Below are 27,298 nucleotides of genomic sequence, written 5' to 3' on the forward strand. Positions count from 1 at the left end.
ATATTAAGACAGAAACCAAGGATATTGAATGTTATCAGTTAAACAATTAACAGTTTAAGTATTGATAACTGACTTGGCATACAACATTCCAGCTGTTTTATTTTTTTTAAAATAAAATAATACCTTAATTTATTTGTATTCCACCAGCATGAATATATTCATTGCAAATTGCATGCACATAAATGGGAATCCGTTTGTAAACTACATAATCTTAACAATAAATAGTATTTGATCTAATGTTGGTAGTACATTTCTTGTTAAAAATGCAAGCTTTTACCAAAATGAAAACAAATTATTATTCTCCTTACAAATATTTTAAATATTTTTAATTACATATTTCATACCAAGTATATAAAAATAGTATTTTTTTGATAAATTTTGAGGTTTCATTTACATAACAAATAACGTGCAACAATTGACCACTCTCTACCAGCTCTATCTGGTTGATTGTCTAGATGACATGCAGTGACAATTGTCCCTTCGCTTTCACAGAACTGACAAACAGACCAGCAGGACCCACAATCACTGGAAGCAAGCAGTGCCATGGATATTGTTTAGAAACAACAGTCAGACACTCAGGGAAAACCTTTGCTTCGATGAATAAAAGCTGCCTATGACAGTTCTTTTATCCTAGACTTCCAGCTGCTCTGACCCTCAAGGTCTTTGGACTATCACAACAGTCTGCCAAACAGACCAGAAAGTTTTATTTGTATAGAAAATGCTTTTCAACATGCTTCTAGATTCTAGATTTTTTTTTCCTATAGTATGAACAAGGAATACCTTTTCTTACTTTCTATAAATCTGAATTTTCATGTTTGTAAGTCTCCATGATCACCAGAGAAAAGCTGAAGAATGCAATGAAGTTGTTGTACTCTCTAAATTTAAAAGTGGCAGCTATGGAACATGCTTTGAGTGCCACTTCACTATTTCTCATTATACATCTATGGCTTGGTTGTCTTTCTCTTTAACATCCCTTGTGCTTGTGACAATATCTAGGGGGAAATCTGAGGTCTGTGCAGAAACTGTTCCACCTGCTCCTTCAAGGTCCCATGATCCTGGCAGATTTTCCAGACTTAATGAGCTGATTGCTCCTTGGCTAAAGCTCCCTTCCTCAGACCTGCTGGGCAGCACGAGGTGCAGCGATGTCTCTGATGAAGAGCATACTGAAGAAGAAAGAGTAGCTGAAATAGACTGAAGAGGGGTCAAGGTAGTGTCTGAATGGGGAGAGGTACATCTTAAAAATTGCAAGTTATCTTTCTGAATTACCTGATACTGGGAAGGTGAATTATGAAGGCCTGATGTAGAAAAAAATTCATTGTCTGTAGAATTTTGAATATTATGTTCAGTTCTTTGGGGGCTGCTGCCTACAGAGGATAGATCTGTATTCCAGATGTCACATAATGTGTTACTGCGGCAGGGTTGTGCTTTGGTGCAAGTAATATTCCCAGCTTGCATGTGTGTGCAAGGTTGATGTGTAGTCCAAGCCATCCGAGCCTGCAAGCTTTCCAGGGTAGGACTCCGAGATATGCCATGCACTGTGCAGAATCCTGGCGGCTTCTGGGATGGGAGGAGGTTCTCCAGAAGGTACATCACATTCTTCATATCCTTACTTAATTGTGATACTTCATGAGTTAAAGTTGCGACCTGTTATGTCAGAACAAAATACCCCAATATTAATTTATGCAGCGCACGTTACAGTTATGCCTGAAATATGTTGTATTATTTTATTTTATTTTATTTTATTTTATTTTATTTTTAATTCTAAAAACATAAGATTTAGTCTGCAGTAGATTTATTTTAAGGAGACATGCTTTACTAATATATGTCTGGGATATAGTCCATCCCTTAACTCAGCTGCATGTTATGCTACCTGTGACATGCTGAAGTAATTGAACAACCCAATAAAAAGTTATAATGGAAACATTACAGCCATAATTCACCTGATTTTACACAACTTTGCTGTGAAGAAATACTGTCTTTCAAAGCAAAGTTTAAGAGAACAGGGTTATTAGTTTTGTTGTTGTTTGTTTGCTTTTAAATATGTAAACTTTAATAGTAACACTTTCTGATGCCTTGAGCTTTAGTAGTTGTATTTTTTGCATTTCCAAATTAGTTTGACAGCTTCTGTAGAGTGTTTTTCTTTACTACCAGTATTAAATAGCTTATTAAATAGAAATTCAATTGCATGCTTTGTCTCCTGTAGTTAAATACAAATTGAGGTTATTGTATTCAAACCTTCCCATAAGTGATGAAAAGCTCTTTATAATATCACAATTATTATTATTGCTTTGTTAAAATAGCATTGGATAAACAGTTGTCTTTGTTTTTCAATACATACTCCACCTTTTGTTGCTGCTCTTTTAATGTTAGATTTTCTACCCAAAAGCCTATTGCTTACCAATGTACCTGGAGAGGTCCAGATTACATTAGAAGCCTATTAGAATATATTGCTCTTTTTTCTCTCTGTGGTTTACTTCCCTTTGCAATTCAAACTTTACTGAGACATCTTCCTGCCATCGCTCCTTCTGGACACCCAAAGAGGTGAAGAAGAAAATTTGCTTTTTGGGAAATTAAAGTCGAATTTTGGCAATGCAAAGAAAACTGTCTGCTTGCACTGCAGATGTAGCTTTGCTGTTCTCTTCCTTAGCTTTCCATTGGTTCTTCTATTCTGGAGCTTCATAAAGTCAATGAGACTTCCAGTCAGAATGCATTGCCTTTGAGGCTCAAATTAACAGGCTGCTGATGCTCTGTTTTCCAGTACGTTGAGTGAATGAGAACTGAGCTGAGACAGACTTTTCATAGATCATCTATCAATTTACATCACCATTACTATTTTTGAGACAGACATATCTGATCTAAAGGCACTTTAGGAATTAGGCTAATTGCAGAAGAAAAAAATGCAGGGCAAATAGTCTCAGTTTGGATCGAATATTTACAATTTGTGCAATGATAATTAATTTAAATGAATTAAATCTGGAAGATCTTGAAATTTGCTTTATCATGTCAGTGTATGAAAAATTCTCTGCCAACTGGCTGGCCAGGTCTCACGTAGTTCTGGGGTAACCAATCTGTCTGGATGAATTAGGACACTAAGATGATTGCTAATAGTACTAAATAAGAACAAAACTAATTTTAAATACTAGGTTAAAAGAGAAGAAGCAATACACATTTCTCAAGAATAACTCATGGTGAAACAATCTAATTCCATGGTTTTATAGTTAATTGTATTATATGTCTTGCCAGAAGGGTACTCAGAAGTTACCATCCAAATGACAATCTTCTAAACCAAGAAAATATAACCAAAATGTAACCACTAAGTGTTAGATTAATGCATGACTGAAACAGTTTGTGATCAATAAACACAGTACTGTTCTGGGAGGACATTTCAAGCAACTCATTTTAGGCATCCTTCCTAACCTGCTTTTTTTTTTTTTTTTTTTTTTTTTTACATTTATTTTTAGTTGCTAAATAGATTTCACATTCACTTTTAATTATTAGTAATATGAAATTCGACAAAGATAATTGTTAAGCAACACATCTGAAAGGAAAATATCAGAGGCATGAGTATAAATACAATACTCTATGGGCATAAATATGATACTCTTCCAATGCAGTATATTACAAAACACGATCTGTGGTCTTGAATCACGCACTGTATGTATTAGTCATACTCCCAGGATGTATCAACAGAACTTTTTTCACTGAACAAAGGGAGTTTATCTTTATGAGGAATTACTTTGACTAGCACAGCTTGGGATCATGTACTTTGTAAGGGTTTTAAAAGATCTAATCACAGACAAACCAGAAGAAAATAAGGAGTCTTCCAAAACGGAATGAGTAAAGAGTCTGTAGGAATCAGGTTTGTTAAGCTGTGCTGTAACAATGTTTCGAGTATAAATGGTTTTGAGAAAGAGAATGACAATCAGGCTTTTCTTCTACCTTCTAGAGAAAAGAGAAAAAATTGGTGATAAATGTCAACAGAGGTTTACATTTGGATGATAGGAAAATAGATCTTTTCAATATGTCAATGTTTTGAAATTCGTATTAGAGTTAACAACATTATGGTTATCTCCTATCATAGTAGTAATATTTTTTGTTGTTCAAATCGTCTTCTAGTCCCCAGTTTTAAACTCAATTACTTTCATTCTTGATTCATTTCCATGCCTCAGATGCATTTCCTCTAAGGAAAAGTGAAGAAGGAACACTTCAATGAGTAGGCCCTGTGCCTTACATCCTACTTTAAAACAAACAAACAAACAAAATAAATAAATGCCCAAGCTTTAAAACATCAGTCACTTTAGTTACCATCATCTGTCAAAAACTTTTGAGCTAAAATTAAAAGCTGTAAAGAGTACTTCACATTCATCAATTTACAGAACAAAGAGAATACAAAACAGAAGCAAGACAGGAGTTCTTAGGAAGTATGAATATGAACACTTGAAGGAATATATGTTTGAACAAATATGAATAGACCATAAAAATGTTTATTTTGTGCTTATGGTTTAGAAAACTTTTATTTCTTAAAACACATGATGCTAGGTTTGACATGGTTCTGTGTCTATTTTAATAGTTAAAATACAAAATGGATAGATTGACCACAATCAGTTCTCATTCTAAAAAAATATTATTAGCTCTTTTTTTTTTTTTTTTTTTTTTTTTTTTTTTTTGCCACATTTGTTTCTATTGAAGGATGTTTTGCAGTTAAATGTACTTTTTTTTTCCTCTCCTGATAAGAGGATGATTTTATTTTCAGCAGCAGGATGCAAGATGTTTTGAAATACTCTATTTATAAAATTTCTCTAGGTGATCTGATAAACATATTTACTTAAAACTGTTTCTCTTGTTTGTCTTGTTTGAAAGCTAAATATCCATATGATCCATATTTCACTGATCCAAATATGTGCCAAATGCTTAGAATATTTTAAGCACTTACCAAAAAAAAAAAAAAAAAAAAGAAAAGCAGAAAAAAAAGAGCTGAATTTCCAGTAAGTATGCAGCTAAATAGAATGCAATTTTCTGCTACAAATTTGACATTATTCATATTTCTTTGTTTGTTTTTCAGTTTAATAGGAAAAATGTGAATACTCTGCTCATTATACTGATATAATGCTGTAATTGTCATATCTACCAATGTAGTAAAATATGAAATCAGTTTCCATTTTTCTACTTTAAGCAAGGCCTCTACCTAGCCTTATTCTTTGTATGCGTTGTTTATACATACAAATCCAGATTTCTGCACAATGTTGGATATCTGAAAGCATCTCTGCATGGGGAAATGCGGACCTGCATTTGTGTACTCTGTACTCTGAGCTGACCAGGGAAGATGTGGTACAGTGGCCTAGTAGCCACAGTGGTGTAGGTCTGATCCTGACTGCAGTCTTTAGCACTGCTTTAACCAATGAAGCTGTAGGAGGCTGCACTGGAGCTGAGTTGAACACAGTACGAAAGGGACATGAAAATGAAATCTGGTAGCTATGCTTTGTATGTCCAAATATGAAACCATGTCCTTATGTATTTGAAAGGGGATACCCTCTGCAAATTACGAGAGAAAAATTATGACTAAAATTTGGGGATTTTTTTTATTTTTAACTGCTCATTGTTTTAAATAATTCAGATTTGATTGCTGTATATGCATTTTAAGTTGAAGTATTTGCATATTCTTTCCATATATTTATACTGACATTACAGAGAACTAAACACATGGTAGGACATAGACAATGATATAGTGGTAAGCAAGTGCCTTAGTCTAGATTTATGGTCCCATTCTCCCTTTAGATACATACACACATTGATAAGATTCCCCGAGCCTTCGCTTCTCCAGACTTAACAGGTACAGCTCTCTTACGAGAGATGTTTCAGTCTCTTAGTCAGTTTAGTAGCCCTTCTCTGGGCTCATTTCAGTAGCTCCATGTTTTTCTTTTACTGGAAAGTCCAGAATTGAACACACCACTCAATTGGAGGGCTGAGTAGAGGGAGAAGGAGAGGATAACCTCCCTCCACCTGCTGTCAGTGCCATTTTAAATTCAGCCCAGAGTACCACTGGCATTATTGGCCACAAGGGCACTTTGTTGGCTCATGGTCAGCTTGTTATCTATCAAAACCCTAGATCCTTCTCCAGAGAGCTACTTTCCATGAGATCAGCTCCTAACTTGTACTAGTGCATGGGATTATTCCTCCCCAGGCATAGGACACTTCTCTTGCCTAAATTGAATTTCAGGAAGTGCTTCTCTGCCCTTCTCTCCAGCCCGTCAAGATACTTCCGAATGGCAGCAAAGCAGTCTAGGGTATGAAACCATTCCTCTCAATTTTGTATCATTATTAAACTTGCTGAGAAGGCACTCCATCCCTTCATCCAAGGTGCACTGGATCCAGTACTGACCCCTGGGGGACACCACTGTCTGAAAGCCTCCAACTAGTCTATGTGGAACTGATTACCAATGTAGCTGGGTAACTTGCTGAACAGTTAATCCTTGGAGTTATGCAGTAAAAATTTGAAGCATGTTGAAGTTTTTCTCATGGTGCCTAGCAGCTGGCTTTGTTGCCTGTATTCCTTCACAGAAATCTCTGTGTGTTGATCCTAAATTTAATACGTAACAGGTGAAATCAACAACTCTATCTTCTTTTAGTCTTGTTGTTAGATAAATGATTATATTTTTGGATTATACAGTAAATTTCATAGACTTAAAATGTTGCTGTGAATTCCACTAAATGGCTAAGCTGGGTGTATCTTCTTTTGTAGATTGGTTTGTGGGGTAACTGCTTTGCTTTACTAACAATAGGCAGTACTGAGTGAATGAGATGCCTGCCTTTGTTCTCCCAGGAAATAGCTGAAAAGTTTTTAAGCTAGCTAGTTAACTGTAGTAATACAAATGCCTTTCATGAAATAATTATATTTGAATTTGTTGATTGACTTCTGATTTCTACTATAAAATGTATTAATGATGATATTTGTTGCTTGACTACTTGTGACCTGTTTTCTCAATGTTTTGTTTAGAAGGAGGCTGCACATCTTACAGAGAAGATCAATTTCTAAAATTCCCTGTATTTTGACTACAGATCTCAGCCTGCTGCACCATCAGTCGTAACCTTTCATTAGTGATCAACATCAACTGATGGAAAACAAAAGAGAAATAAGATCTACAAGTGGTATTCAACAGTTATCATAGCAAAAATCAAAGAAGAGCTAGTGTACTCCACCAACACTACTTATAGGCTCATTTGGGTAAGTACCATGTCACTCAATCACTCTGTGTGGGGCATGTTTGAGTAGGTGGATTTGTAGCCATGTAGAATATGCAAGTAAGCAGCCTTCTAGCGAAGAGTCTTTTCAATGTAAATTTTGATCCATGGGATGATTTACAGGATTACCATCTGTCACTTTGGGATTCAATCCCAGGATGTTACCCACCACATCAAAGTCTAGACCACTTTAGTTTAATCGCTCCTTATGCTTTTTGAGTTCTTTGATCATACCTTGTGATAAAAAGTGTTCAGTCAATGGTGCATGGTTCCTTGTTCTGAACTTTACAGTCTGACATATAACCAGATTGATGCATTCATAGTATAAACCAGCCATGCCTGTAATCTTAGTTCAAAACGTGCAAATTATCTTTCCAAGTTAACCTGACCCAGGATGAAAGAGTTATACAAGCCTAGTATTTCAAATATATGGAAATAAAGAATAGTTATATTAAGCCTACACAAAACGGAAGGAAAAAAAATAAAACTTTTCATGTAACCAAATAGATCACGAAAAAGAAGAAAAGTTGTACTATTGGACTTTAAAAAGTGTATATTTAAAATTTCCCCCATGTGGACTCATAAGAAATTATCTCTAGTATCTTCATATTGAACGACAGAGTATGCTGAAAAATAGATTTCAGTCTCAGATTTTAGTGTAGTAGATGTTTAGATAGTAGATGTGTTTAAAATTAGAAGGGCTAAATAGAAAACTGAGTGGAACAATGTAGGCTGCATTGCTATGATACTATTCCTTGAGCAGAAATGGATATACTTCTGTTTCATTCTGAACAGACTCAGATGAAGTTATTTGAAATATTTAGTGTGGATTTGAAACTCACTGGATTTCATTTTTTTCAAGGAAATTTTCCAAAAGCATAGTGTTGTTCTCCAAAAGAAAAGATAGAGTAAGGTGCGTGGGGAAAGATTGAGAAGAAAGAGAAACAGAAGCACATAAAGAAGAAATTCTTAAAAAATTCAATATATCAGCTATGCTAACCTCACTTTATTTTTAGCTCCAGCATGTAACACATGTAGCTTTCATGTAGAAAAATAACCTGTGAGACAGTTAAATAACCCCAAACTGCTCTAGGTTTAAGAATTCCATCCAATTTTTCTAAGTAATTTATTGCACATTTATCATATCCCAACATTTTCTTAGTTTTCTCCAGCATTCCTTGAATCAGTGTTAATACCTAATATCTCCAAAATATAATTACCTCATTATTAAGCCTGCTGATTTGTTGTTTGGTCTCTTCTGCTTTGATAACAAGCACTGCAGCACCGATTTCTGCCTCTGAAAATTCAAATACGTGTAAATGAGAGACATGTAACAACTTGGAATCACAGTGTTAATTTTGTACTTATGCATTATATTAAATTAAAGCCTAGTCTGCACTTGGATGAAATAAAAGTAAAATCTTGTCCTTAATAGTCACTATTTTATTATGTGTAAGAAAATTGTGAATGAAGAAAGCTTCTACTGTTGTCTTCAATCTGGTTTTGAAAGGACCAAAAATGGTAACTCTGAGGCCAATGGTGTAACATGTGAACAGTCTTTAAAAACATAGCTACAAGTAGTTACTGTTATTGCTATTTTGTTTAGTTTCAAGAGCAAAAAGCATTCTTGTGGCCTCCAGGCGAAAGGCACATATCTACCTGAGGAATGTTTACACATAGAAAGAGTATGGTGAAAACAGTCTGAGCTGCGCTACTTTGGTCACTTCAGCATTAGTCCACTGGTCTCTCTCCTAGTCCCTCTTGATTTTTTTTTTTCCTATTTGTGTTCCTCCGTGTAGCTATTTTCACAGTCTTTTGAGAGTATCAGTCATTTAAGATTTCATAAACTCCCTATTCAGATTTTCTATTTTCAAATCTATGCTATTCAGATTTTCACTACTCCTGAAAAACCTGTAGGCTCCTTTGCCTCCATAAGCATCCTCTTAATAAAAATAAACAAATTTATATAATTGGTACTTATTTATTTGTGTATTAAAATATTTTGTTATCAATTTTTGTCTATGTTTAGGACCTTCCATGCCAAAAACTTTGGAAGCGTGAGGCTCCCGACTGATCCTAAAGTGCAGCTGACAAAATATAATGCGTGTGAAAACAGTACTTCTTGCAAGAGGTTATATCATGACTGTCTGTTGGCAGGAAAACAACAAATGGCCTTGGGAATCCTGTTGTATTTTTCCACATTGTTCAATGTGGTACTGAATGGTACTGAAAGGTTACATGTTAGATCAATTTATGCCACTTTTAAGGATTTTCCTTTTGAGAATCAAAGAAATAAAGGGGGACAGAAAGCAGTTGTAAAAACTCTTAGCTCTGAATTGCAATTTCCCAAGTAATACCTCCAATTGTTGGAGATGCCCTGGATTCTTGCTGAAGCTGATCAGAACTGAAGTCAAAGGTTTGACTTTCCTCATTACAATTTCCATCTTCAACCCCATCAACAATTCTGTAAGGAAAATCAGAGAAATTAAGCCGTTTCATAAACAGTTTCACAGGTATCACACTCATAGATATATTGTCAAAATGGCACATACTTAAGCAGTGATGAAATTTGCACAATATTAGTTTTAGTGACATTAGAAACTGTTACATTACATTATATTATGAGGCTCAAAAGTGGTGCTTGAGCTGTTACCTGCAGCCGAAAACCTGAATGATTTCTGTGGAATTTGCTATAACACCTATTTAATGTCATCTGGCCTCAGTGCTTCAAAAGGCAAACTTTAAACACCAATATCCCTTTTGTAGAGATTTCTAATTATATGAAATGCTAACATTTTAACAGCCTTTAAAGCACATGGGGGAAAAACTACTCAGATAGGAACTGGAATTTATAGCTGTTATATTCTTTAAAGTATTTAAAGACTAAAGACTAAAAAGAAAACATATTAACAAAAATAGCTAGTCCTCAAGAGCCATAAGGCAGGCCCCTACAGTAAGTATGCAGTGGGAAAGATGTTTATTTATATACAAGAGAGTGGAATGAGGAGTAATAATTTAGTGAACAGACAACATACAAGCACAAGAGTCTCAGCCCTTTCTGAATTAGCTGCTATGAATTTTCTCCTGAAGATATGCATTTCAATTCCTAGGAATAGAAAGGCAGAAAAGACCATGACCTCTTCTGTCCAGTAGGTCAGCATTGGAGTACTGTTTCCTGTATGGGTTTGAGAAGATTCAAAAGCATAAATACCTCCTCCCAGTCATGACTTTATTATTAATTGTTGGCTTTTCTCCTGATGATGCTCTTCTGTTTCAGATGCAAAATACATAAAGTGATTGGTAAGACTGTGGCTGTATTCTGGAAGTTAGGATGATGAATTTCATTTCTTCTACCAAGGTTTGTTCCAATGTTGTAACTTGTCTTTGCACATCTGCTCTATTGCCTTTACCACAGTGTGCAAGAGACAAACCTGAAGTGAATTCTGGTTGACTTGCTCTAGGGAACGTGCACAGAACAAGTTGCTCGAAACAAAGTACATTCTCTTGAAAAACCAAGGTTATTCATCTCCCCATAGTATTGACTGAACATTTCAGATCAGAAAGCAGGGTATTCCTTTCCCTTTACATCACTGTTCAGCAGCAAATAAAATTAAGAATTCAAACAAAGATCTTATATTCTCTGTCATACCTGCTAAAAATATGTTTTGTTTTGTTTTGTTTTTAAGTGTTTTTAGCTTTTCAGTTAAAATGTTTTAACAATGTATACTGATTTGGGGAAATACGAAAGAATAAAAAAGTCTGCAAAATACATCAAAGGTCATTTTTTCCAGCCTATTAAGAGAATTATTCTGAAGTTACAAAGTTTTGAAAAGAAATCAGAAATAATATGATATGTAAAAGCACTTATATCACATTTAGTGAAATTTAGTCTTACATTTAGTCTTACAGTTATCTGGCTGTATATGTTAAGAACAGTAATGATCAAAATAATGTTTTGGTAGAACACATTGGGGAACTACAGGCCTGTCAGCCTGACCTCGGTGCCAGGGAAGGTTATGGAGCAGATCGTCTTGAGGGAGATCATGCGGCATGTGCAGGGTGACCGGGGGATCAGGCCTAGCCAGCATGGGTTCATGAAGGGCAGGTCCTGTTTGACCAACCTGATCTCCTTCTATGATCTAGTGACCCATCTGGTGGATGAAGGAAAGGCTGTTGATGTGGTCTACCTAGACTTCAGCAAAGCCTTTGACACTGTCTCCCACAGCATTCTCCTGCAGAAGCTGGCAGTCAGAGGCTTGGATGGGTACACTCTTGGCTGGGTAAGGAGCTGGCTGGAGGGCCGGGCACAGAGAGTGGTGGTGAATGGAGTCAAATCCAGCTGGCGACCGGTCGTGAGTGGTGTTCCGCAGGGGTCGGTGCTGGGGCCTGTCCTCTTCAATATCTTTATAGATGACCTCGATGAGGGCATCGAGTGCACCCTCAGTAAATTCGCAGATGACACCAAATTGGCTGGAAGCGTGGATCTGCCTGGGGGTAGCGACGCCCTACAGAGGGATCTGGACAGGCTGGAGAGCTGGGCTGGAGCCAATGGGATGAGTTTCAACAAGGCCAAATGCCGGGTCCTGCACTTCGGCCACAACAACCCCAGGCGACGCTACAGGCTTGGGGCGGTGTGGCTGGAGGACTGCATAGAGGAAATGGACCTGGGGGTATTGATTGATGCTCGGCTGAACATGAGCCGACAGTGTGCCCAGGTGGCCAAGAAGGCCAATGGCATCCTGGCTTGCATCAAAAACAGTGTTGCAAGCAGGAGCAGAGAGGTGATTGTTCCCCTATATTCAGCACTCGTCAGGCCGCACCTCGAGTACTGTGTCCAGTTTTGGGCCCCTCACTGCAAGAAAGATATTGAGGCCCTGGAACGTGTTCAAAGGAGGGCAACGAAGCTGGTGAGGGGTCTGGAACACAGGCCATATGAGGAGAGGCTGAAGGAGCTGGGAATGTTCAGCCTGGAGAAGAGGAGGCTCAGGGGAGACCTTATTGCTCTCTATAACTTCCTGAAGGGAGGTTGTGGTGAGCTGGGGGTCGGCCTCTTCTCTCGTGTCATTAGTGATAGGACCAGGGGGAATGGTTTCAAGCTACGCCAGGGGAAATTCAGGCTGGACATGAGGAAGTATTACTTTTCAGAAAGGGTGGTCAGGCACTGGAATGGACTGCCCAGGGAGGTGGTGGAATCACCGACCCTGGGGGTGTTCAAGGAAAGACTGGATGTTGCGTTGAGGGACATGGTTTAGTAGGAGCTATTGGGAGTAGGTGAACGGTTGGACTGGGTGATCTTTTAGGTCTTTTCCAACCTTAGTGATTCTATGATTCTATGATTCTATGATTCTACATGAAAGGAATCTTTTCCCTGAATTGCCACTTGCTATGCAAATGACAATGACTTTCTGTCATAGCTGATCTGAACAAAACACATATAAGATCCAAAACATAAATGAGAAAATATCTACAATCCTTTTCAGTTTTTCTCATGTAGAAGTTGGTTTTCCATAGGTGTATGGAAACTGTTGATCACAGCCTGAACCTCTGATTGACCACCTGAGGCAAGCACTGAGTCAGCCACGGGAACACAGGTGAAGGCGATTCAGCTGTGTGACCGTAAGGGGGGGAGCCTGGCTGCACCTCTCTTAGGCCCTATTTAAGGGCTGACTGCCACTAAGGAAGGATCACTTTCTGGAGATTGCTCCTTGTGGAGTTTACTGCAAGCCTACGACATCAGTGAGTATTTCTATTTATTTTGATTATCTTTCCATTGCAATAATCTTACTCAGCCTAACTGTTATAAGACTATTGATTGTATAATAGGTTTTGTTCTTTGCATTGACAAAAATGGAATTAGTTTGTATCCTGCTCCTATTTAAAATGCGCTTATGTTGATCAAATATATGATTGGGTGGGAGGATTATTGTATACTATTACAAGTAGAACTTTTATGATTGCAACCATAGAGACTAATGTTTTGACACACCTAACTACATATTGGTCATGCTGTGGTTATTTCTTGTCTGCAGTGGCAAATAGCTGAAACTATCATTCTGCCTATAATGAACAAAGGAAATTCTTGAATATGTAAATACTTAGAATTATAGAAACCAAAACCTGAACTGAAAGATCACCTTTCCTCACTCCTCATATGACCAAAAAAAAAAAAGTGATTGTGATTTTGGTAATGAATTGACCTTGATTTAGTTATTAATTAATGATTATATTCCAAGGATTCAGAAATAAAAAAAGTCAAATTCGAAGTAACATAAAAAGACACCATCTTGAATATTTTAAATTAAATGTTCAATGAAACTTTAAACCATTGCTTAACTTTCCTTTATGTCAAAATTCACATTTACTTTATATATAAACTTGCATTGTCAGGTTTCCTTTATCTAATGTAAAAACCTAAATATTTTCTAATATTACTTGGCAGTATTCTTTCCAGCATAATTCTCTATTACTGTAAATCTTTTTTGCACAGCTCTACTGTATTATCATTGATTTGCTTCCTAAGGTACTGTCTCTATGACAGACTGAGAATGCTTCACAGTGCTACTGTGGGAACACAGATTATTACAGTCTGACTTCATAGTATCATTTTGTCCATCTGTTCAAACACTCATTTTTATAACTGCTCTGTACTTTCTATTATTTCTCACAGAAATTCTTTATCTGTTGTTGAAATCCTAAAGTGTGTAATGGTTTATTCAATGAGATATATTTAAATATATATATATTTTAAAAAAAATTAGCATTACAGTCATAATTTTTTAATAGAAATTATGTGACAGGAAGAGAATAACTTCTTTCATTACCTTGGGCTCAAGTCAGGTGGACCTCCAGCGCTCAATGCTGAAAGATGTATTTTAAGGTTTTTCTCCCTCTTTCTAGAGTAGTAATGAAGCTCTGTTTCATGTTTGGTCCTGGAGGAGTTTGAACTGCAAGCACGGATGGGTGAATGGAAGGGCACCGTTCCTGAGGCCAACTGTTTCAGGTTTCTCCCCAGGTGACTTTTATTGCTTCCTGCCTTCTTCTGCTGAGAGCAAGTTGTGCTTCTTGTATGGATTGGTGAAAGTGTGCTGCTCTCCTCTTCTCCTTCCTCATCATCTTCCTCATCTTCCACAATTGAAGGGAGTTTCTTCTTTATATTTCCATTTCCCTTGAGCTCTGTCTAAAAGAGTAGATAAGTACTAAGGTAAATTCAAAGCCTGATGTAGCAGAAACAGTGTTTCTTCTGGTGCTTGCATTGGAACAAACCCAGCTGTAGGCCGACTTTCATTACACAATAGAACTAGGGTTCTTTTGGAATTCTTCCATGACTTCTTTTCAACTATGTCTACACATGTATACAAGAGAAAGACACATATGCACTAAAAAGGCTCTCTAGTGATCTTGCCAGTGAGCCTAGGACAATATATTTTATTACCAAGAAAAATAACATGACTAGGTCTTAAAAGCCAAGTGGCACATGTATGCTTGAGGAGATTAATCTTTTCTTACTGAGGTGTTATTAATTCTGAATGTTATACTCTCAGACTCCTGGCACATTCAGGGAAAGAACTGAGACTTGTAATTCATATAATTCCACGTTTTTTTAGACTGAGCCATTTGTGATATGCAAATGGCATTAATAACAATTCAGTTGATCCTCTGTGTCATTTATGATTTAAACCTCTGCTACAACACTTGGCAGATTTCTCAGTTTCTACAGATCAGCATTAATGAATGAGTATTGTGACAGTGTCAGTTTCAGAACTGAGTTATTGCAAAGCAGAGTTGTATCTGTTTAAAAAACAAAATGAAACAGAAAAAAACCAACTCTGCTGATGTTTGGTGTTGGACCCAAAGCAAATTAGGAGGCTTACAGACACGGGTTCTATGTTTGATGCACAAAGTGCTTTGTGAGAGAGCACTGTATCTTTCTCTATTTTTTCATGGTAATAAAATACAGTGGTTAAGAATACTGGCATATGACAATGTGGAGCTCACGTCAGGGTCAGCTTGTAAATCAAAAGCAGTCTAATTTATTCTCCTGCTGAAAATCATTGGATTGTTAAGGCAGAATGATCTGAGCCAAATCAACAAGCTACACAGATCTCAGTGAACTGAACAGCCAAGAGTAATCTCAAGGTTTCAGAAAAGATGCCGTTTTTTATTTAATTATTTTTCATGTTACTCTTTTCAATCAAGCTTCATTATGGCATTGTTAACCTTAGCTACAAAAGCTTCTCAGATAAGCTTCTGTAGTTCAGTTTTCTGGTTCAGACTAAGTAAGATTAGCTGGGTGAAAATACGCATTTTGGGGATTTATCTAAATGTTCTAAGCTCCTATCAGGTATCTATCTATCTAAATATTTTGCATCATAGGTTAAATTTTGCTATGAATTACAGCACAATTCCATTGAGTTAATGTTTTTGTCATATTATCCTTTGGCAGATACAGTAAATTAGGCCCTTTCAATCTGAGATTGAAAAGGTAAGAATTATAAAGAAGTCCTTTTGATACTTTTTTTTAAAAGAAGCAGAATAACAGCCTTGCTGTTAACCATAATAGCCACCTGAAGGCTGACATAAGGATAAAAGTGTACAGTATCTGGCTCTGATGCAGTCTACTCTCTACAGAGAATGAATGTTATCCGTATTCAAGAATTTGGCTCGAGGAGCTATTTATTTAAAATGCAAGTGCTCTATCACAATATCCAAACTCAGCACCTGGAAAAAAGATCATAAGCAGTTAGTCATAAAATGGACAGTGCCACAGCTATCGTTAGGGTGCTACTTAAAAATTAATTCTGAACACAGTGAAGTCACTTTAGAGTTTTTCCAACTTTGCTCTGGCTGTGTGCATGTTTCAAAGTGAAACTCTGATTTAAAATACAGGTAACATACCTGAGATAATGTAGACTTGTTTGATAATTTCGATATTACCTGAAACAAAACAAAACAAAGTACCAAATATGTGCATCTGCACAGTACTGGCTTCCAAGAACATGCAAACATATTAACCAAAATATTTATGTTGATACAAAAAAAAAAAGTCTCATTGTAAAACTGCTGTGTTAAATTAAATATAGCACTGGAAAATGACAGTCTTTGGTCATACTGTCAGAAAACAAAAGATTTTTCTTTAATTAAAAAAAAATGTATCCTGCAAAAAAAATCTTTTTTTTTTTTTTTTATTTAATAAAGTGTTGGACCAAATCTCCAAACCTCTAAACGAATGTAGATGGGCAAACATATGTCTCATGAGGCTCAGTGTTCCTTTGATGGAATCTCATGCAGAAAGTGTGCTCTACTTTGCCTCTCTCTTTGTAGTGTTAGCTCCTAAGCTAGTCTAGTGCTTATATCTAGGTAATTAGGTAATCAAACTGTTTCATAAGAACCTGAAGCTGTAATGTAGGGATTTTTTCAGTCAGTGAAAGGGGCAGAAGAGAGTAGGACCAATATAATCCTCAGGGATACACATGCGTAACATCTATTCAAGGCCTTGAAATTTTTCTTACATTGATTGTTCAAAACCAAAATTAAATAAATGACTTGTAGATTTTATTGGAAAGTCTTAATTAAAATCATAAGAACTACTGATTACTGTGTGATATGAATGTTCTGTTCTTTATTTAAATGTCTATACCTTGACCACAGACAAGACACTAAGCGTGCAGGCATGCTCTATTAAGAGGAATATTTTAGTCTGGCAGGCAGAATCTTCAGAAGTGATTTTTCAGCTTTCCTATGCTCTCCATGTTGAGATGAGGATGTTTAACATGGATGTTTAACATCCATGAATTTTATAGGGTCTTTATATTTAATTTTTCTCCTTTCTTATTTTTTTCTTCTTCACAAGTCTTTCATATTAACCTGAAAACTGTTTTGCAACTGGTCGTAAAAGTGAGTGTTAGTAGGTGTTAGTAATGGCAAGATATGAGTGCTCATTATTTAATTTTGTGTAAGCAGAAATCCTTCTCCACAAATGCCAAGCCAGTAGCAGGTGTATCAATAAACTTAGCAATAACATTCTAGGAACTGCCAAATAGAACAACTGCCATAATTAGGCTATGTAAATAAAACAACTGCTGTGTTCTTCCAGAGTCAGAAAAAGTGCTAGATGATATGAACTGATCCTCAGATCTCAAATACTGATGTCTCTCAGTTTGCATTGTAATGTATGCTGGTTTAAGAAGCAGTCAGGAGAACAGTAAACAGGAAATGTATTAACATATTAAAGTTCTTTTAAGGAAGATCAGACCTAGGAAGTATTTTTGCCTATGTCTGCACATAAGTTGGAGCAGACTAATTTACAGTTGTGCCCAGAACTTAAGGGCCTCTGTTTGGCATCTAGGCACAGGTGCAGGATGAATATTAAATAGCAGCCTTGATTAAAAATCCAAGCCAACACCAAAAATTATCACCTAACATTAAGTCTGTAGTATGAATTTGCCTGCTTCAGCCTTTGAGAGGGACTTTTCATTTGTTTGTAGTAATAGATGTGAAGATCTCACTTGATTTAATTTTTCACCTGAGCCTACCTGTTCATTCCCATTTTACATCTTGAAAATAAAAACAAAGAAATCACTATGTGAATGTCTCCCAGATGTCCCACTGTTGTTCCCACATACCCACTGTTTTCTTTTAGCTGGGCTTTCAGCTCTACAACTGTGTTAATGCACTACAATGAGAATTGTTGCTTGTGACTTTTAACATAGCATCTTTTTCATATAAACACAAGCTTCTGGGTTTTATGTCATAGTAGTTGAAAGACCTCAAGAATTCTCTAGTCTAAAAGTTTTTATAACAACTCCCTTCTCTCACTCTTTCTGCAAAAACATTGCTTTTGAAGAGGAAAAATAAAAATAATCACAAGAATGTAGATGAAGACAGCAGGCAGTAACAGGTAGCAAATGTAAAATCATGGGCATACTTTTATCTGAATAAACATATTCTAGAGTAAATAATTAGGAAGAACTGTCTTAATCTTTAGTCTGTTAAAACTTCATGCTTACAGCAATGCACTGATCTTATCTTATTTAAAATCCTTTATTTAATCCCTACATAAGAATGTGAGCTATTTTTCATTCTCTCTCTTGTCTCTTAAAAGAAAGCAAAAATTTTCTTTAGAAAAGGCAGATGAAAGACAAATACAACTCTTTTCCCTGTTTTGTACTAGGGAAAAAAAAAGTCTCATGTAAGCCAATTCATTTTTTAATTTCAGCCCTGGTGTCTTGTAAAACCAGCTATTAAATTTCACTAGTTAAAAATATAACAGATCATGCACTAAAAACAAAATCATCAAGTTCTTCCATGAACATTATGCTTTTGTACTTGTTTAATAAGTTAATATAGAAATCTTAAAAATGTGGCAGTCTTTATCATTTCTTGTCGCAAGCAGGAGAACATTTTCACAGATGAAAACATAGTGGTTTGCTTTCAAAAGCTGGTAATCTAAATCTCTTCCAGGATCAAGGGACAGCAGTCTTTAATGGAGTTTCTATGGAGAGTTGTAGCTAAACCAAGTCCTTAGATGTACAATGACTTAAGATGAATTAAGTTATAAATACCTATAAACAGAAATATACAGTTAAATTTGGTACTAATGCATTAAATGTATAGGTAAGTAAATTTGTATTTTGGTTGCTCAGAAGAATGTTGTCTGCTTCAAGTGGCTTCATTCCTATTGCCATCATGGGAAGAACAGAAACAATTTCACTCAATTGCTGGTAAGATTTGTCTCCTAAAGTATATCAATAAAGCTATGTATCTATAGGGTCAAAAGGATAAAATATATTTTCTGGAAAGGATTTGAAATCAAAGTAGAATACCAATGTTCTTAATCAACATTTGGAAGCAGGAAAACCCCATTTAGAAGCATTGACAATACCGGGGGGGAAAAAAAACCCTCATATTGTATGTTCTATTCTTTCAAAGCTTACTGCGTGGTAATGGAAAAGATACAAATACATAATAAGGGATTAATGTATCACTGAAAAGCTTAATGCCTCACATGTTCGGTTCTCAGTTTTACATGATAGAAAATTTTTCAATGAGCTACTGCAAATGCCTTAAATCATGAGTCACAGACTCTCAAAGAATCTGATATTCTGTTCATATGACTGTTAAATATGACTGTTTCACTGAGCAACTCACTGTTCCTCCTTTATTTTTTTTTTTTTTGAGTTTCTATAACCAGTTCATTAGCTTATCCCTATATTTTTCCCAGATCCCTTTTTATCTATTTTCTTTGCATAATAAGTAAAGATCACCTATTTTGTGGAAGCAGATGCTTTTAGCATTCACAGATCCTACTTATTGCATAAAGCACATTGAATTAACAGCAAAAACCATAGAGATTTGCCACTGGTACTTTATTCTAGGTGACCAAGAATTGAATTGTCATGAGATCTTGAGCTTTCTGTTAAGTCTTTATCATCATCTGCATCTTTTAAAGAAATTATTATAGCCTATGAAATTAGCCCAAGTTTTCAATAACTGATTGGTTGTGGTTAGCTTTGGATAAGTGATAGTAAGTTGTTTTTTTTTTTTTTTTTTTTATTGCATTTGAATTTCTCATGTGAGCTTTTTATATTTAACATTAGGAGTCTAAATATCATACATTTATTTAAAACTTGGAGGTTAATTTCACATAACTAATTATCTCATATCATGAATTGAATAAATCATAATATGGCTGATATAATGTCATTTTTAACTTCTTTATTTTTGTTTCTTTCTCCTCCATCCCCCAAAAAGAAAATGGTGTCTCATTTTATCCTGATACATTTCTTTCATAGCAAATCCAGTGTTAAACAAAACTAATTAAAACTACTCCCTTCCCCCCCCCCCCAAAAAAAAAAATATAAAAAAAAAAATACTACCAGTAAGGTCAAAAGGAGACAGAAGATGGATCTGTTGAAATAGTAGATCTGGCACTAGATCTATATTGCTCTGGCAGACTACACTTCTGAAAAAGTTTAGAGATTACTGCATATAAAAGGAATAGTGGAAAAAAAAAAACAAAAACATTTCAATATTCCTACTGCTAAATAACATTCTGTAAAGGGGATTACTTTGCATAATATCAATGGAAAATACAATGAATTTTTACGTATTTCAGAGTAATTGAATTAAAAATTCTTCCTCTTCTTTGAAATACTCAATTGCATGCCCTACCTAATTCAACTTGAAAAATTCACAGTCTCAGAAATGTTTGTGGTACTGGTCCTATGAATTGTTATCTGATCAGACCCCATCTGAGGCTGTAGAACCTGTGCAAGCATTGCTTCCAAGTTAATATTCTTAAGTAAATCTTCATGCTACTTTCCAAATAAGTAATTGTATCTAATTTCAGGGAAGGTCTTGAAAAGTAAAGACTAAAACAACATAGCAGATCTTGAAAAAAAATACTCTCCCAACAGATTTTATTTTCTACTCACTGCCTATTTTCAAGCACCCAAGCTAAACTGCTAGCACTTAAAGTTCAGGTCAGTGAGACAAATGTTATAAATGGTAAGGGAGTTGAGCCTCAGTCAGCCCCATCAAGACTAGCCTTGTACACCTCCAGTAAGGGGGCATCCACAGTTTCTCTGGACAGCATTTCCCAGTGCCTCATCACCAACTGAGTAAAAATGGCCTCCTAATATCAGGTTTAAATCTCCCCTCTTTTAGTTTAAAGCCATTTGCCCTTGTTCTGTCACCATCAGACTGTGTCACAAGTCAGTCTTCCTCTTGTTTATAAGTTCTCTTTAAGTATACTGGAAGGACAAAATTTAGGTTTCCCTAGAACCTTCTCTTCTCTAGGCTAAATATGCACAGTTCCTCCAGTCTTCTGTCACAGGAGAGATGCTGCAGCCCTCTGACAATGTTTGGGGCCCTCTTCGTGACCTGCTCCAATAGCTTCACATCTGTCCTATCCTGAGACCCCAGGCCTGAATGCAATACTCCAGATGGGCCTCATGAGAGTACAGTAGAGGTGGACATCTCTATCACCCTACTGGACGCCTCTCTTTTGATGCAGCCCTGGAAATAGCTGGCATTGGCTCGTTTCAAGCTTTAAAACCACCAGTACCCCAAAGTCTTCCTCTGCAGATCTCCTCTCAATGAATTCTCCTCCCACTCTGTACCTGGGATTGTCTTGACCCAAGTGCAATAGCCTGCACCTGGCCCTGCTGAATGTCATTAGGTTCTAATTTCTTCTTAATAATGAATATTTTACATTTGGATTGGTGTTTGATGAGTACATTAACCTCTGCTAAAAAAAGCAAGTTTAAACCTGGTTCCTAGTTATATTTGGAGCTAAAACTTTTGGGAAGACAGCACTAATATGCAAACTTTTAAAGCAATTCTCATGATTTTGCCCTGGAGCAAGAACTCATGTCCTGGCATTTGAGGAAATCACCTGAAGTCAAAGTACATAACCTTGTTAAGTAAGAAAGCCACCACAATTTCCTTCCCCTGAGATGCAATTTGTGTTTCTATAAACCCATAATACAGAAAAGCTGTGTGTGAAGGCTCTTAGAGCTCTTGACAGCTTTATTAATCAAGAAGTTCTTAATTTCTAAGCTATTAAGACGATAGAGACATTCAATAAGTGAAAAAAAAAAAAAAAAAAAGCTAGCATCATACCTTCAAGGTAGCATAGCATAAAACCTACATGTTAGAGAAATCCAATATTGTTTGCTAAAAAAGGTGATATTACAATAATTATATAAAAACCCTAATTATTGTACAAGTAACAGTACAGAAAAAATCAGAAGTACTGAGTCACAATACCTGAGTTCAGAAATGTCATTGAACATGACTCACAAAATGTCATAGACTTTCTTGCTGTGTTCTGTATTGAGAGAAGCTCTGAAGAATGACAATGTAAACTCTTTAACTGTTGAAATAACATGATTTAGCATGCTTTTTCACCCTGTAGGATTGCAAAAGTCTCTGATAATAAAAAATTACAATATTAAACCTATTGAAATAATTCAAATCTTCAATCTAGGAAATATTATTTAATTTTTTGGAGCAAAAAGTTTCTTTGATTTCTCTCTATTTGCAAGTGTATTAAGAAGTATAAGGACTTCAGAAAAGCTTTGTGAAAATTTTATCATTCCTGAATCTCACTGCATTCTTGTCCAACAGCAAAAATTTATGCCTATGGCCTTTCATGAGTCCACTGCCTTCCAGACTGCATCTCCATTGGTTGTCTTTATCCTATACACTACTCCAGATGAATTCATATTCTTGCTAACATTAACTTTCTGTCACATAAACTAGTTCTTTTTCCTGTTAATTTCACAAGAAATACAATGGAAACAAGAATAAGAGTCTAGGCTTCAGTCTTAAGCCTATTTTTTTTTTTTTTAAACTGACGGTTGCATAGTAATAACACAGAGGGAAACACGGCTAAGTCAGGGAAACAAAACAAAATCTAACACAAATTGTATTAAAAGTGGGTTTGGCCTTAAAATAACATGCATTCCAGTACTATTTCTGGCACTATCTCTAGAATAGTAGTTTCATAATATAAGACACCGCGGAATGGTTCTAAAGCCAAAGCTTCCCAATAAAAGGATCCAGCAATTTTTTCACCATTTCTAATAGACTGCATAATCTCTGTGAGACATAGTTATATTAATGACAATAATAACACTTTGAGTATTGAAATATGAGAGAATATGTCTACATTAACAGACAAGATTTCAGACAAGGCAGAAGGAACAGAAAATAACTGAAAATAAAGCTGATTAATTTAATGACAGAGTAGTTTCAATCCAAAGAGATTTATTCAGTCCCCTTTACCCTACGAAAGTATTGTCACTCTATAAGTAATAATGCTTAAGGAATCAATGAGCTTTACTATTTAGACCAAAAAGACAACCTGGCAGTAAAAATCTGCATCCATAAAATCTGATTCAGCTTTAGATTGATATTCTGCTGCTTGATTTTATTGGTTAATCCTGGGACAACACCCTTCAATATCTCATAAATGTGCCTTTAATGTATTCTGGAGGTGACCTTAATTTTCTACATACATACAGCAGTATCTTGAAATCTAAGAATCAGAATAAGATGTTAATTAAGTTCTTGCTCAGGTTAACATGCGTAATAAGTTAACGCTTCTTTTAGAAGGATAGATATATCACAAGACAGAGAAGACTACAAAAAACAGTTATTAAATAGTCAGCACTCTGCTATCTACTACATTTTACTCATCAGCCAACAAATATGAGGAAAGTATGTCAATTAGCTCTGTAGCAAACATAAGCCATCTTTCTATCCTCATTCTGTCTCCTGGTAGACTGTATCTGCAGTCTGTATCATGGAGAAAACATTGAGATATTTTCCTTTCCTTCATAAATTAGTCTTACTTTACAACTAATAAAAGGACAGATTACAGTAAGAACACTTCTAAATTTAAGGCCACTTTCTGGTCATTGCTGTATTGGTTGCTAAAGCAACTACGGAAAAAAAAACATCTTTACTTTCATACTGTTGTACAGTATGAGGTACTTAAAGATTATTACTCTCCATTTTTTCCACTGTTGAAACAAATATATAACATAAAAATCGAAGTTACAACATCATTATCGTCCTATGGCACAATGAATTACATTGCAAAAAAAGTTATCATCTAGCACGCCTCTGTAACTAAAATAGGAATATGGTTAACTTCGAAATTAATACTTTCTGAAAGACAGGAGCATTTTATGGCTAAAATATTGTCTGACACTGTTTTATACTCTCCTCATTCCAGTGTCTAAAAACATCAATAAGCTGCTTTTCTAGCCTGGATTTTTTTTTTTCCCCCAACATGTAAACCTCTGGTTAAGCTTTATAATCTGATGCAGAATGCAATAATCCCAGGAAGTGAAATAAATGAGAATGCAGAGTGTTCAAAATGACTCAAAAGCTAAAATCAGAAGTAGATTTTACCCCTTATTTAAAATTTAAATCTAATTACAATGAAAATTGTTTGTATTTATCTGGAAAGTTCTAACATGCAAGTGTGAATATCTCTGTTATATATATGCATTTAACAGTCCTGTTGTACGTGTAAGAAATCATCGTGATTTCTTTCTCTTAACCCATTCTCAGGAGTAACAGAGCACTCACAGGATAAGCATTTTAAGAGAGGTCACATGAATATAGCATAGTTCCAGACAATATAGCATAGTTCCAGACAAAACTGAATGGACTATTTTTCTATCCTCCCTTTCAGCCTCTTCAGCATCTCATGGGATTTATTCTTATGCCCAATACTCTATTTGTTTTAGGCTTAAAATGGAAAAAATTGTAAAGAAAAAAGCATGAATTAATAACAAAAAAAAAAAAAAAAAAAAAAAAAAAGAAACATGACCAATTGCATCAGTAAGTTGCAATAAGATGAATTTTCTAAAAGGAACATCACTACAGGTGAGAGGAATGAATCATCAGAGAGAAATTGAAAATATAGATGGCATGGAACAATGTTATTTTTGAAAATATTAGAATGACTGAAGGCTACAGAACTGATCCTGGAACATACCAACAGTACAAAAAATTCTCCAGGTAGGGATACTAGGAAAGAAAATGAGAAGATCACCAAGCCTGAAAGAAAAATGTTATATCAGTCCATCCTTTTTGAATTATATGTTTCTTTATTACATTATTTCTCAGTGGTCTACCATATTGAAGGATTTATAAGATGTAGACTAGTGAGATTACCATCTCCCTGTCTTGACAGGCACTGAGTGAACTGATGGCTGAAAGGCACCACACATCACGGGCATCAATGACCACAAGTAAACAGGCTTTATAAGTTAGCAGACAAAAAGGAAAGAAACCTGACTTGTGGTATAGGTCCAGGTCAGCCGTGCTCCCACGCTGATTGAAACAGGTAATTGCCAGACAGAGAAAACAGAAGAACTGTAAAACAGCAAAAGGAGGAGGAGCAGACCCAATTGTTGCAAACTAGTATCCACCTGATATAGCCAGAGATTCACTGGAACATGATTAGTGGCATGAATACGGTAGGAGACCTGAGAAATGTCTTTCAAAACACTAGATCATGAAACTAATTCCCAAACTTCTCACTCACATAAAATATGAAAATATGAAATATACAAACCAAGCTGTGTAAGCAAGATTGTATGAGTGCTGTCCAGCTCAGCAACAGGGTAGTTTATTCTTGGAGATGGAGGGGAAAAAAATAAGAGAAACTTGTACAGTGTGAAAAAGTGCTGAGCAATATTTCACAGTAACACTATTGTAGAGCAGTCCATGCATACAGGAGGTAAGAAACCTACACCTGTGAACACATCAGTAGATGTGCCGATGTTCATTATATGGTCATGATTTTTTAGTGATTTTAATTTTTGATAGAGGAAAACCTTCATTCAGACACTGTACCATCTGAGAAGATGTGAGGTTTCCACACCGCACCTCATGAAAAGGAAAATGGGAATTCAGTGCAATAGGCAGCATGCAGCAGATGTGCAGCCACCAGTCATTTAATTTGGTCACACTAACAGAACAACAGGAATTTGTTCTGTGTGGCTGCCAAGTGAGGGTAATGAAGAGCAACCTAAGGCCCTTTATTTTTTGTAATAATGAAGGTAAAGTATTAGTCTTCTTCTGCTTTCTGATTTATTCACTTGTTTATCCCACCTCTTATAACATTACCTTCAGAAAAATACACAAAAAAATGCTGGACTGTTCCCTTCTTTTGCAGCATTTGTACATGCTATACCACAGACATCAGTGAGTTACACCTATATTAATAGCACACGATGTTAAAATGGCAAGCTTTCCTCAAAGTTTTCCCAACTATATTCATAAGTGACAAAGTAGTGCTCATTAACTTTCCCAAAGTAAGCCACTCCTTTCTACAAAGTAATATGTCAAAATCATATTCCATATTGAGAATATGGTTGAAATTATTTAGAAAATATATGAAAAAGTACTCACTTTAGAAAATATTTTGCAGCTTTTTACTATCCTGCAGTGTACTGGATGAACTGTGATTTAGTCTGAGTGAATGAATTATGACTAAATACAGCAGTGTAGAAATAGTTTAGAAGTCAATCTTTTAAGTACGCGGTTTTTATTACAGACAAAAAGTACCTCTGCAAATTACTAATTTTTTTGCTTTAAAAGTCAAACACATGAATAAGTAATCACGTGGCTTAAAGTTGGTCACATTTTCTTACCTCGCCATCTTTGCCAAAATTAGAAACAACTATTTCCATAAAAGAATCCTTATGCTTTTTTCCTTCATATAAATAGAATTGCAAATAGGATAACTTTGATCTGTTTCTTTAAAACAAAACACTATATAACATACGGACAGTAAAAATGTATTAAAAAAATTAGAACTGTTACTGAGATTCTACTACTGGTAAATAATAGACAATCGAATATGTAACAGATGGAACTTCTATTACATTGAAAAACAACATTCATACACTGAAAAGAGCTATAATTCAATATCTAGAAATCCAAAGAGGGAAGAATCAATTTATGTAAAATAAATCATCTACTAGATGAAAACCAGACAGTAGATAGGCAGACTTTCAAATAATTTTTTTGCATGCACTCAAAGTATCTTTGCTCTATCCATTTTTTCTGCTGATAGGAACAATAAGCATAAGATGACAAAACCAAGAAAAGATGGAAATCCAGAAATAAATCAGTCTAGCAATGAGGTGGAATTACACATGTGCTTTTAAAAGATATGGTTAATTCCCTGTTGGAATGAGCTAGAAAGCTCTATTCAATAGAGTAGAATGTGTAGATATTTTTCTTCCCAAACTGTGATCTGTTTTTTGTCAAAGCTTAGATCTGTTTTCACCTTTAAGAACAATTGGTTTAACCAATTATAAGATTTCCCAGTAGAAAAGGAGAGTTATCTCCTGTAATGTGTTTGGTATTGCTAATAGCAACACGAGCTTTATTGTATTAAAACAAACAAACAAACTCAATTCAGTGACTAAAATTTAATAACTTCTAAATATCAACCTCTCTGAAGGACCAGCATCAAGACCCATTTTGTCAGACAATAAGAAAAAAAATAACACTTATTATAAGACAC

General features: G+C 35.5%; 1 protein-coding gene across 1 annotated transcript in view; it reads right to left on the minus strand.

Annotated features, from left to right (window-relative positions):
* Positions 1-933: 933 nt before the first annotated feature.
* KCNH8 (potassium voltage-gated channel subfamily H member 8) overlaps positions 934-27,298 on the minus strand; it is a gene marked incomplete at both ends in the record, with an annotated part of 154,193 nt that continues 127,828 nt past the window's right edge. The window contains 5 exons of the mRNA XM_079538695.1: positions 934-1,644; positions 8,460-8,536; positions 9,597-9,703; positions 14,061-14,416; positions 16,135-16,173. Coding sequence (XP_079394821.1) covers positions 934-1,644; positions 8,460-8,536; positions 9,597-9,703; positions 14,061-14,416; positions 16,135-16,173 — 1,290 coding nt within the window. The remainder of the gene's footprint in view (positions 1,645-8,459; positions 8,537-9,596; positions 9,704-14,060; positions 14,417-16,134; positions 16,174-27,298) is intronic.

The sequence above is a fragment of the Tetrao urogallus genome (assembly GCF_951394365.1).
Source record: "Tetrao urogallus genome assembly, chromosome: 7".
Classification (NCBI taxonomy): Eukaryota; Metazoa; Chordata; class Aves; order Galliformes; family Phasianidae; genus Tetrao; species Tetrao urogallus.